The 13745-nt window shown below is 33.9% G+C and overlaps 1 protein-coding gene across 7 annotated transcripts in view; it reads left to right on the forward strand.

The window, feature by feature from the left end:
- The window catches only part of LOC136042075 (ribosome biogenesis protein BMS1 homolog), a 109077-nt gene extending 97504 nt beyond the window's left edge, over positions 1-11573 (forward strand). For all 7 annotated transcript variants that reach the window (XM_065726962.1, XM_065726967.1, XM_065726960.1 and 4 more), the window contains exons 20-21: positions 1917-2090; positions 11304-11573. In XM_065726962.1, the coding sequence (XP_065583034.1) occupies positions 1917-2090; positions 11304-11531 (402 nt within the window). In that variant the 3' untranslated portion in view covers positions 11532-11573. The remainder of the gene's footprint in view (positions 1-1916; positions 2091-11303) is intronic.
- Positions 11574-13745: the final 2172 nt, after the last annotated feature.

Here is a 13745-nt window from a genome sequence, read left to right on the forward strand (position 1 = left end):
ACACTGAAATTCTTATAATAGAAGCATTAGTGAAACTTGAGCGTGAAGTCTTGGGATTGGATCAAGAGTGCAGATTATCTTACTTTCTAGATTTTTTGAGTTACCTAAGAAAATTATAGCTGTTTAAGCACATAGATTGCATTGTTGTCAACTAACTGTAGAGTACTTTAAAATATTTATTATAAATCCATGCTTTAATCCTAAAAAAGGTAAATTATTATAAGCTAAATTAAAATAAAAAGTGAATGATGACCGAGATACCAGATTCCAAGATTCATATGACGATCATCTGACGATTAGTCATTATATTCAATTACCTTTGGTAACAGTTTCAGGATGCTTGTTGGCTTACTCGTTTTCTTTTTCCGTGGATGATGGTATCAAATCAATGGCCCTTGAAGATCAGGAGAGGTCTCACTCGAATGGAAATTATAAGTTCCAGTGTTCTTTTTGATATATATATATATATATATATATATATATATCAAAGGGAGGGATATATATATATATATATATATATATATATATATATATATATATATATATATATATATATCAAAGGGAGGCTGTGATTCAATGGCTCAAGATCATAGTGAACCAAGTTCATTACGTCGTTAAAGAGCGTGCTGAATCCGAATTGTGCTAAATTCAAAACTTTCATTTAATCCCATAACTGAATCAGTCATACAAATTGTGGAAGAAATTTGTTGGTTAAAGTAACCTATAGCTATGCCAATTCTGGAGTTGATTCTTATCTTTTTTGTTGATTTTGACGGTTCGTATTAGACCGTGTTAATTAATTATTCTTAAAGAAGATTAAAAAGTAGAAACTGATAAATATAAAAAAAAGTTTCCCTCGAATCTTTGAATATAAGTGAAAGAGAATATTCACTTATATTAGATTCTTGGGAAAAAGTTTTTCTAGTTTTGAGTCTATTTTCAAAAATAGTTTTTGAAAAACTATTACTTCTGATTTATCTTAAAGTGAAGCAATACCCTTTTACAGTTTCAGAATTCGTTTGTCCAATTGATTCGAATATTGATTTGGAAGGAAAGAAAAGCTTGGCCTCTTGTAATTGCCTTATCAAACATAATAACAAGACTAAAATGTAACGGGTAATAAGTTTAAAACTAAAATGTAACGGGTTTGCATTAACAGCTAATGGGAATTAAGAGCCAATAGTAAAAATTCCTTTTTTACTTGTCTCAGTTTTGGACTACACCCTTGAGGCGCAGTAGAAATGCAGAAAAAAATTTTATTAGACACATATTTGTGAGAAATCTCTTATAAATCTGCAAAAAAAATATAAAGACGTCTTTGCGGTCTTTTTGATAAACAGTTTGTTTCTGTTCAATGCTACTGATTGATTAATTATTTCTTGTGATCTGGAATAGGGTTTGTTGCCAGCTGTTGCCGGTAAAAGTAACCGATAAATGGATTTGTTTTTTGAAGACGTGGTTTTACGGGATCATAGACACTGAATAAGCTTTAGAATATTCGTACCCCAAAAATATCCCAATATTGACAATTTAAAACTAAAACATTTTCCAAAAGCCGATTCGGCTATGTCCATTTTAAAGTGTTTTGAAGAATAATGTGAATAATAAAGAATAATGTACAAATTATTAGTACTTTGTGTGTTTAATATACATTTAATGTGCAGCAAAATTAAAATGGTCAAATTAATTTTCGCATAAATTTTGTCTAATATTAGTTTTAAGAAGTTTGTCAAATTTACCTCTGAACAGTTCATATGTTAATACTAGAAGAAGTCTAAGTGCATAGGAGTGTCGTTTTGCGAAACATTACTCGTGCTTTATTTGAGTTGACCAGGAACATTTCTATTCCCATGTCAAACAAAACATCAACAAAATCAAATAGATTGAAATTGTGTTTAGGGATGTTTCTTTTTTAGCCTGTCTTAAGAGAAGAAAAAGTATTTGCTCCTCTAGTAGTGCCAAGATCTCTACAGCGTCAGTTACCTTATGACTATAAACCAAAAGCTGAGGTGGCGGCACCTCTACCTGGCAGCAAGCGCGATATTGAAGGGAAGAGAGTTGCCGTGGTCCTCGAGCCGAAAGAAAGAAAGGTAAGAAGCTAATTATTTATTTTACTACTCATTTATAACTTCCTTCCTAATGAGCTTTAACTTCGGGGAAGTATAGGTGAATTACATTGTTTTATTTCATTTTGAATACCCGTTTATTTTTTACTTTATTTTATACCTTGCTTCCTAATGAGCTTTAACATCGGGGAAGTATGGATGACTTACATGGTTTTATTTCATTTTGAATGCCTGTTCATTAAAAAAGGACAAAAATGGATTTTCATTTGGTACTGTTACTATAGGAAAACATTATCTATACTAACGTGAAAGAGCAATGCTAATAAGTGTCCACTTAAGGTGTGTATTGTGGTGTTAGCAATTTAAACCGCTCAAAAATGGGCTTCGGTTTTTCTGATACGGAATAAGGTCGTTAATCTTCTCGTCTACACTCAGGAGCCAAAAGAAGATCTCATTGTGAGAAGGCGTAGATTTTAATGATAAGCATTTTAAGTAAACCACACACCATAGCTACTTCTTAAATATCTTAAATTGGTTAGTAATTTTGAATCTTTTCCAAATGAGGTATTGCTTTTCTATGTAAGGAGTTAGGCTCCTTGACATTTTTTATATTAAAAAGAGGATGCTAACTTAACTATATATATTTTTTTTCATCTAAACCTATTGAGAGCAGAGGGATGTGATACCCTGCCTCTTATAAAAAAAATTCAGGGTCGTTTTAAGTATAGCCATCGCTTTTATTTTTAAATTTAGGTGCTTTAGTTTGGTTTTGTTTGTTGTTCTGATTTCTACTACAAAAAATATGCATTTATTCGTCGGAAAAATGTACATACATGCATCGAAACTTTGCATTTAATTCACAAATTTTATCGAAGTCTCAATTTCTATTTTTCATTTGTTTCAAGATTTATATGTTTAGAAGTATTTAAACCGCTATTAATCCTTCTCGGAGTAATTGGAGGTAAATAAACAGAAAGACAGAAAGAAAGAAAGAAAAAAAAGAAAAAAAGAAAAAAGAAAGAGAGAGAGAGTTAGAGGAAACGGGTATTGAGAAGCAGGAGAAAAGGAGCAGAAGATTGAGATATAGAGGAGAAAGTTCAAACTAATCGAGTGATAACAACCGCATTGCAGCATCCAAAAAAATAAGGTCTTGAATAACCTAAAAAATGTCGGAAGAATATTTCATATGAACTCTCGCCGGAATGAAGTTTCAAATTACGATAGAAGGCCGGGGGCGTAATATTTTATGGCATAGGGGGGCAACTGCCCCTCCCAGACCTCAGTCTGCCCCTCAGGCCCCAGTTTGCCTCCCCTCAGTTGAAATGTAGTTTTATTCAGAAATCTTGTCTTAACTAATTGAAGCCCACATAATTCAAGCATCCACTGAGACGGGTCAGTTTTCTTTGGTACATCTTTGCCTTTATGGTACTATATGGCTCATTCTTCGGTTTTCACTGTCATTCTCACTTGATTTGGGAAAATTACCTCCAACTTTGCCCCCTTCCTTCCCAGGATGTTGACGAAACTAGGTCACTGTAGAAGGCACGCTTGCCTTACTTATACCCGCAGAGGTTGAATGAGTAGAATAAGTAGTATTTGGAATCTGATTGACTAATCAAGTTTTCAAGTGGTACTTCATATTAAAATAATAAAAAAATAGTAGAATTGGAGTTCAAGTCTATCTAAAAATGTCGTAAGTAGTACGGAGGAAACTTGCTAATGAAATGTTCGTCTTAAAGCTAGGATTAGCCTTAAGTAAGGTTGGTCTCCTATATATAGGTTTCAGAGAAGGATTAGCGCACGTATCGCTTTAAAGTCTTCTACGAGACTAGATTAATTCATCTTGTATGTCTCTTATGTTGATTTGATGATATAGAGATGTGTATATAGGGGACTGTTTCTAGTCGTTGCCCTCACGAAATGTCCAGATTCTTCCAATTTGAGAGGAGCCCTCCTGAGATACTTGCCAAAACCGTCTGCAAATCCGGTCTCAAAGAAAATATCAAGGAGTCAGTGCAGAATAGGAGGATCAAAGTGTGATTGAACACACATTGTCCTGCTGATACTTCTTTGAGAACAGCTTAGCGAACGCTTTTGGAACAATTATCTTGTAAGTTAATAAATTAATAGCGAAGAAGTGCTGTGACAGAGCGATGTTTGAATGAAGTGTTACCATTTTCTTCTTTAGCATCTTGTGGTTGTTTTACAGTCTTTTGTATGATCTCCTCAAAAAAAAAAATGAATGGTCCTTCAAATCTTCGCTGTTGTAACCTCCGCAAATTGATGGAGTTTTCAAATTACTAGATGTCTCTTTCTATTTATCCTTGGCCTAAATACAATATGTCTGTCATATAATCTGGTAAATTTTAACTGCAATTGCTCAAAGCTTACTTTCTGTGGGGAAACGTATCACCAAGGAAAGATAAATGTCCTACTCCTATTGATCTGGAGAATTAAATGTTAATCTATTTTCTTTATTCTCGATTTTAGGCTAATTATTTTGTGCCTTGACGTTTTACTTATTGGCATTCAAGAATTATTTTATCTCCCCTCCTTCCCTCTCCTTTCACGTTTCTTAAAGTGGCGTTTACGCATATCTCTTCCTAAACTTGCATGTCTAGACACGCAGTTCCTGCTTGTATGTAAAATTTGGTGTTCAGCTGTAACAAATTCTGGCTAAGCCTCCGTTTCTAGAGTCTAGGACTGTGTGTCTATGATTTGAAATTTTACCAACCAGGACCTTTGTCACTAAGTTTAGGCTACTATCTATGCTTAAGATTGCTGTTCACATGTATGTAAGGCTGGACTTCTGTCCCTCAGTAAATGTATAGTCAAACATACATGGCTTGATATAGGCGTTTTGCTGAACCTGTATATAAACGCTTCCTGATTATAATTATCCTGGTTAACTTATTCACCCATTCCCCATACATTCAGTTTCATTTTTTTTTTAGATATGTCAATTTGATATTTTCTTTTTTTCAAATTACTCAGGTCAGCGGCAACTTTTGGGGTTTGATTTTCAGAGGCCAGGGCCAGTATCTGTGAACCAATAATGTCCATCACGAGCAGTTTTTGAATTAGTATACGGATCTTGAAGCAAACTACGTATAAATATTTTAGTTGTTTTTTGTTTTTTTTCAAAACAGTAGGTGAAAGGTTTTTACTAGCGATAAATTGGTTATCTCCATAATTATTCGGAGTAAGTGTGTCAACTTTACTCTATAGAGAAAGACACAATATGGACTATTTAGGAGATTAACATGCCGAAGGTAATAATAAAAGTGTTTATTTGTATACTTCCCTGTTTTCTCCGAATTCCTTGTTGTCCCGGGAAAGGAAATTAAACTCTTTGGTCGATTAACATTCAGAAACGGTAAGAACAAAAGGGAGATTTTTGGTTGGTATCATATCTCAAGAGACTACAGGGGTTACTTGGTTACACGATGGGAAAAGATTTATGTTTGTTATCGAATTTAATTATTACAAATATTTTTTTATATATTATATAAAGTAATGGGGATGCATAAATAACTGCAGTGATTTTGTGTCGCATTAGCTGCTAATTTGGCTTGGAATGAAAAAAAAAATTCTGTTGCTAAGCTCGTAGTAAACGAACATATCTTTCGTGGACTCTATGCCTATTACTCTTTGTATGTGCATGGATCAAACAGTTCGTGGTAACGAACTGTAGTAAGGAGCGACCCGGCTCAATAGCAACCGAACCTTCAAAAACGGAATTTTTATAACAATAGTTAAATCAAAAGAATCGCATTTTAATGCTGATTTTAAATATATAAGTTTCATTAAGTTTAGACTTACCCATCAAAAGTTACGAGCCTGAGAAAATTTACCTTATTTTAGAAAATAGGAGGAAACACCCCTTAAAAGTCATAGAATCTTAACAAAAATCATATCATCAGATTAAGCGCATTAGAGAATCCTACAGTAGAAGTTTCAAGCTCCTATCTGCAAAAATGTGGAATTTAGCATTTTTTGCCACAAGACAGATCACGGATGTGTGTTTATTTGTTTGTTTTTTTTTTCCAGGGGTGATCGTATCGACCCAGTGGTCCTAGAATGTCGTGTGAGGGCTCATTCTAACGGAAAATAAAAGTTCTAGTTCCCTTTTTAAGTGAACAAAAAATTGGAGGGCACCTAGGCCCCCTCCCACGCTCATTTTTTCCCAAAGTCACCGAATCAAAATTCTGATATATTCATTTTATTCAACATAGTCGAAAAACCTAATAACTATGTCTTTGGGGACGAGTTACTCTTCACAGTCCCCGTGGGAGGGGCTGCAAGTTACAAACTTTGAGCAGTGTTTACCCATAGTAATGGTTATTGGGAAGTGTACAGACGCATTCAGGGGGATATTGTTGGTTGAGGGGGAGGGGGTTATGCGGGGAAAACTTTCCATGGAGGAATTTGTCACGGGGGAAGAAAATTTTCATGAATGAAACAATGAAAAAATAAATATGGAAAAGTTTTTCAACTGAAAGTAAAGAGCAACATTAAAACTTAAAACGAACAGAAATTATTACGCATATGAAGGGTTCACCTCCTAATACCTTGCTCTTTACGCTAAAGTAATTTCATTAATTTCAACTATTCATTCTACGGCCTGTGTGATTCAGGTGTCATTCTTAAGGAATTGGGACAAAACTTAAGCTTTAGTGTAAAGAGCGAGGTATTGACGAGGGGGTGAAACCTTCATATACGTAATAAAAGCATACGAATATGGAAGTATCGTTACTTCTTAATCATATCGTTACGTAAGTTCATTCGTAAGTTACGTATATTTTTACTAACAAAAACGTTCGTAAAAAATTAAAAGTTCTAGTTGCCTTTTTAAACAACCAAAAAATTGGAGGGTAACTAGGCCTACTCCCCCGCTCCTTTTTTCTCAAAATCGTCTGATCAAAACTTATGAGAAAGCCATTTAGCCATAAAAATAAATTAATATGCAAATTTCTTTTTAATTATTCATGTGCGGAGAGCTAAAATCAAAACATGTATTAATTCAAAAATGTTCAGAAATTAAATAAAAAAACAAGCTCTTGTAACTGCAAGTAAGGAGCGACATTCTTTTGACTCCAGAGAGCAAACGAGGAGATTATCATCTTATTCCGTATTAAATAAAAAAAACAATTTTTTAGCTGAAAGTAAGGAGCGATATTAAAACTTAAACCGAACAGAAATTACTCCGTATATGAAAGGGGCTGTTCCCTCCTCAACGCCCCGCTCTTTACGCTAAATTTTTTACTGTTTTAAAAAATAGAGTTGAGAGAAAGAGTTTTTACTGTTTTAAACAGTAGAGTTGAGAGAAAGAGTCATACTTTAACGTAAAGAGCGGGGCGTTGAGGAGGGAACAGCCCCTTTCATATACGGAGTAATTTCTGTTCGTTTTAAGTTTTAATATCGCTTCTTACTTTCAGTTAAAAAAAAGAAAAATCTTTTTTTTATTTAATTTAGAAAAGGGATAATATTTTTTTCAATAAATCAAGGAATTATGTAATATTTTAAAGGCAATTTATCCCTCTTCATAGTTAACAGGAAAAGTCACTTATTACCCACACTATTTTTATTCCTTGACATTCAACTGTTGTTTTGAGTAAGATTAAGATAGACTTTTTTCTTCTTTTTTATAAAGCTGGCTAATTGAATCCCGAAATATTTTCGGGGTATCAAAGGCTTACGCAAAACATATTTTGGAATCCATTGCCATTATTAATGCTTGGTAATGCCAAAGTATATTGCAAAACGCAGACACTAAGAGAAAACTGGGATAAAAACCTCTTTTCTTCTTTTAGTATTTATGACTTACCTTCTAATTCTGTTCTTTAGCTATTTTGTTGGAGAAAGTTTATGAACGTTGTTTATTTTGAGCTTCTAAAACATACTTATCCATGGCCTATCACTCTGCTTTGATCAAATTAGATTGAGTTTGGAAGGCATTCTCTATTCCTTTGAAAGGTAATAAATTTTATTACAAGCTAACAAAAAGCTGCAATGGCCTGTTGAAATGTTGAGAAAACAAATATTTGAAGGACTTAGAAGCGTATCCAAGAAAAACTTTATGTATAAAGTGTATCTGAAGAGTCGTCCTCCCTTGTGTGATTAATGCATAATGGAATCAGAGCTGTTTTTTTATTGGACGAAGGTATTGGGACTCGGGAATATAGATTAGTTCTAAGCGAGAGATGGTGAAGGAAAAAGAAATCTAAAGCTAGGGAGCGCTTAATAGGGATGAATTGTATCAGGCGGTGCCTTGGCGGTACATGGGGCTTTAGTCGACCGACATATGCGTGAACAAGGATAGTACGCGAAGGCTGCGTGCACCGTATCCAACGATGGACGCTTTTTATTTTTTTTTATCTAAAAAACGCGATACGATTGTGCGTCCCATTTTATGATTAACTCCATTGCGTATTGTAAATGTTCTTATGTTGGATTGATCGCTTCAATCAATTGAAACTAATGGCCCAGGACAATTTTGAATGCAGAATGAGCAAATAGGAGATGTCGTCCTTCGTTAGACATTGGATCCTACTTTGATACTAGAGGTACCCAGAATATCAGATATTCCCTCTCTCAGTGTGCATCCGAAACTGTGGAGTCTATAAATATTTAGTAACCTAACCTCGTGGATGAGTACTGGTTTCCCATTCCCTATTTCTGTTAGATGAGTACTTAAATTGAAGCAATGACACATTAGAATTGTATTGCGTAGTCCCCACATATTTGAATGACAAATGAAACGGTGATAAAAATAACCTCTCGCGGGACTTCAAGCAGGTATAGAGCGTGGGGGGGTTGCCTTATTTATCGCCCACCAGAAATAGTTTCTACCTACGGGTCAAACAGAAATGTCGTATCTCAAAAAGCTACTTCGATACAGCCTGTGAATTCCTTGTTTTTTGGATTTTTTTCTTTTTTAAGTTTTTATGAATCAATAATGCCTCTAAATTATAAAGATTCCAAATTACTAAGGAAAATAAAAAGTTATATCTTATGTGTGCGTGCTAGGCTGCTTCAAGAAAATGTCCAATGTCTTCGATACGATCTCTTAAAGTACGCTTATTAGGCTTAGAAGGGCAGTCCATAATTTTGTCAATCTTGTTCTATAGCATAACAACTATGCCTCGTTTGGAAAATATACGAAGTTCCATGCATAATGCATGTTAAATGTATTAGTTGACTTCTAAAAACTGATTCCTGGAAAATAAAGTTTCGATATCCAGTTCCCAAGTTATCGGGTGTTTCTTTCAACAGCCTCCTTTTTTCCTTTTTGATCTTTTTTTAACCTCGTTTGGATAAGGCGATTTTCTACAGTAAAAATGGAAGTTAACCCTCTAAAACCTTGTCATTGGCCCGACAAAATTGGGGAGTGTAAAACCAATCTTGTTCGTCCAGTCGCAATCAACATATTTCATTTAAGCTGAGATAAGCAGGTATAAACCCAGCACATGCAGGAGTTCATTTTTGATGGTTTTTTCATTCCTTCAGGAAACCAGAAAAATACCTTTTTGGCAGTCCTATAAAATTGTTTAAATTGTAGTTACATGGTTTTGACAGGGGATTGTAAGGATTTAACAAAAGCAATCTTAAGTGTTTTACACTGGAGTATTTTCTTATGAACCACAGACTCAACGAAAGGTCACTAACGGCTGGTTTATGTGTTATAACTGGTCTTTTTAATTTATTTTTTAATTTCTTTGCATATATTTTGCATATTTCATTATATTCACTTACGGCATATTTACATGTTATAACTAGTCTTTTAAAGTTATATTTAAATTCATCTGTATATATTTCACACATTTCATCATATTCTTTAACGATCTATTTATGTATTATAACTGGTTTTTCAAAATTATATTTAATTTCTTTGCATATATCTAGTTAAGTTTTTTCACATACACTATATTAGAATTTTAAAAAAAGCTGCTGGAATGGTATAAGAACAAGCTAGCCAATATATAAGGGTAAAGAAGTTTTGCGTCAAAATCCTAGAGGGGGGGGGGCAAAGTTGGAGCCATTCTTCCCAAATCTAGTAAAAACTGGAAAATGAGCCATATAGTACCATAAAGGCAAAGAAACACTAAAGAAAACTGACCGGTTTCTGTGGATCCTTGAAATTATGGAAGGTTATCTTAGTTTTGACAAGATTTTTGAAGAAATTAAACTTTAGCGGGGGGGGACAAACTGGGGTCTGAGGGGCAGTTGCCCCCCACCCTGCCCCTTAGCAAATTACACACCTGAAGTTTTGCCAGGACTATAGACACTTCAATTTATAATAGACTGCAAACCGTTTGAGCTTTTTTATCATCCCACCAGGAAATATTTCCTCGTGTGCTTGAAGCCGTCAAATCCTATTGTCTAGTTCTGGCTCTCTACTACCTACTACCACGATTAACTGCTAAGTTTCCGGTGGGTGTGTACCTGCTTGGCTATTACAATGCCTTTGTCTTTTTTATTCAATTTCGATTTCTTAGCATCATTTGTAGCATTAAGTTATCAAGTAACAACCGTGTTACCCTTGATTTACTAATTAAATTGATTTTCAAAGTTTTAAAATGCATTATTGCTTAAATTCCATTTTGTTTTTATTGGTGTGCGAAACTTGCTTATTCCCCAGGTAATTGCTAGGTAAAGTGGTTTTGTTGTGCGGAACTAAATGTTGCAAGTTTTAGGAAATCTGGCCACTCTGAGCTGATTCAAAAATGTTAATGGTTTCTGTAAGAATTCAAGGCTTTCTCTGTGCTTTTTGTACATTATTGTAGACGTTTCTCTGGATTCTACAAGTTTTCATGAGTTCTACCTGTGTAACTGGTTCGACTGTTGCTTGCTATGTGACATACCCCTTAAGATCAACAAAAGAGGAGAGTAAAGAAGTAAAACAGCTGGTCATTTTAATTTTGCTTTCAGTTTATTTGGGTCCCAGTTGCTTACCCCCCCCCCCCAGGCAAATGCCTTGATATAACCCTACTACACACACTAAGTTTGCTAATTTTGTTAGTTTTTTTTTGTTTTTTTTTTTGTAAAAAAGTAGCTTATTGCATATTCTGAACTAAACACTATAATAAAAAAAATATTGCTTCATTACGTTAAGAAAATGTGTAATCATTGGTTTTCCGAGTCGCCGGGAGTGTTAGATATTAATACACATAAGGGGCTCTTTTTCGTTTATTTCTCCTTTTTCGTTTATGTCGCTTAATTTGCGTTTATACATAGGTTCTTGGATTGATGAAAATACTCAAGACCCGCTACACAGAGAGGCAAGATAAACTTCACAAAGAAGCAGTTCAAAGAATTAAGGAACATAGAAAGAAAGTGGAAGCGTCAGAAGAACAGAAACTAAAAAGGCAAAGAGAATTGAAGCAAAAAGTATCTCGTGTCCTTAGCAAAATGGAAGCAAAGAAGGAAAGAGATTTCGGTAAAATAAGGAAGAAGAAAAGATGATAGTTACTTAATTTTCAATTAAACAATATTGAAAGGTTTAAACTTTGAAGTGTTTACCAAAGATTAAGGATTATCAGCATTGTAGGAATTAAGCACCAAGTTTTCAAAATTCCTGACCAACACAATGATCACGTCCTTCTCAATCAAATTTAATTTTGCTTAAAATAAAATTTAGTAAAAATGCATTTGACTGCATTGTTTGCATTGGTTGCATTTGACGTGGGTAATATTAGTTAAAGTAATATTATTTCAAATTATCTATATTCTTATTAACGTTGGTTTCTGAAGCTTCCAGTCGTTAAAAATACTTTTTAGATTCGAAATCCAAGGAATCCACATTCCAAATAGCTTCAAAGAATTAGAATGAACCTATTGCACCCTAAAAATTTCGAAGGACTGAGATTCAGTTAGGTTGCTTGAAGAAAAAAATAATCCAAATTGGGAAATTACTCAATAGGTTTGCTTCTTTTTGCTCTTAATATTAGCATTTCTTTGTCCGTAGTGGTATCAATTGGGTGGAGGGGCATGTGTCCAAACGCCTAGGTTTTGAAAAACGCCTTTTTCTTAGCTTTTTTTATCGAAAATGACCTGTTTTGTATTTTCATTGGAAAAATAAATGCCCTACCTCCTCCCCTTTCTCTTTTTTTCGTGAATTGACGCGACTGTTCGTCCAGTACCTCCGAAATTTTGCATAGGAAAAGAAAATTAAATCCCCATTCTCTAGACTGACAATGTGAAAATCTTATTTATAGCTAGTAAGGCTAGGCAATGTACCTTTCTTCAAATTTCTGTTCGAAATTAATATGAACGACAACCTTCAAAAAGAAGCAGGAAATGATGAATTTATTTTAAAATTTTATATAAAAATTATCCTTAGCAGAATTTATAGTTAACTAAACTTCTCCAAGGAATTCAGTCTTTCTAGCAAGAAATTGACAGCTTAGTTTTTGCAGTTTCACTGAAATATTTGATTTGTGTTTAAAGTTTTCGTTCTTTCCTCGAAAACGCCGACCAATTTGAGGAATAAAATAGGTCATTATAAAAATATTTCCCAATCTGTTATAGTAAACAGGGGAAAATCTGAGCTTTTTGTTTTTTTCTTATATTGGCTGTGGAAATTTTAATATTCATTTAATCTGAAAATTAAAACCTGGGTGTTTTTGTTGTAGCCCTTCAGTTTCAGAATTAAAGGAAAATAGTGACTTAGATAATTATGTAAAAAGCATAAGACCCAACTGTGCTAATTCCAAAATAGGTAAGAAAAAGGCGTAATTTTAGCCGCATTGGGCGATGTTTAGGATTAAAATTTTAGAGATTCTGTCTTCGTTGACTAATGACAGAGTTTTAGTTTTCATAATAAAAATGATTTTTATTCGTAGTTCTGGAACCATTAAGACTAAGAAGCACTAGTAGCTTGAAAATTTTCTTAAAAACAAGCTGAAGGGTAGAAGCAATTTTTCCATTTTAGATGAATAAAATTTTGAGATTTGCAATCTATTAGATATTTAGTTCTTTTCTTTTATTGGCAACAGAAATTTGGATGCTCATTTTATTTTTAAATCGAAACTTAAGTGTACATTCTTGCTGTAGTCATTTTATTCCAGAACTGAATTAAAATAGCGATTTAAAAAATTCTGTATATTAATTCCAACTCTGTTATCTGGTTATTTCTGGGAATAATAAACGTAGGACACTATGATTCTGTACTAAATCAACTGATACTTCTTCCCTCCTATGGGAGAATCTAATCAATTTCATCTAGCTATATGCTCCACTCCTTTGTATAATATGCCATGAAATTATTCTAAACATCCCATTTTGTGAACATTATCCATTTTATCTTTCCAACATAACGTGACCTATTATCTTATAAATATTAATAAACAAGATATATGTCCTGGTTTCCCAAGCTCTAGAGAGAAAACGCTTTGCCTGATAGTATTTCTTTAATCCTATTTTGCCTTTGGATTCTTTAATAGAGGTCGAGTGATTTACACTTGAGATTGGTAAGTTAGAGCGAATATTTAGAGACAATAGACAAATCAAGATTGAGCACTGTATATCTTAGAAAGTGTTACAAATTATTCCATTATTTGGTTAGAATAGTGCCTTTCTGTGTCGATTGTACGCTGCACACGATTCTCAGCTTTCTGATCTCACTCAATCCTATGTTTCTAGATGTTAGATAAATAGGAGACAATTCAATGATGCTTA

The sequence above is a fragment of the Artemia franciscana genome, unplaced genomic scaffold (assembly GCF_032884065.1).
Source record: "Artemia franciscana unplaced genomic scaffold, ASM3288406v1 PGA_scaffold_62, whole genome shotgun sequence".
In the NCBI taxonomy this organism is placed as follows: Eukaryota; Metazoa; Arthropoda; class Branchiopoda; order Anostraca; family Artemiidae; genus Artemia; species Artemia franciscana.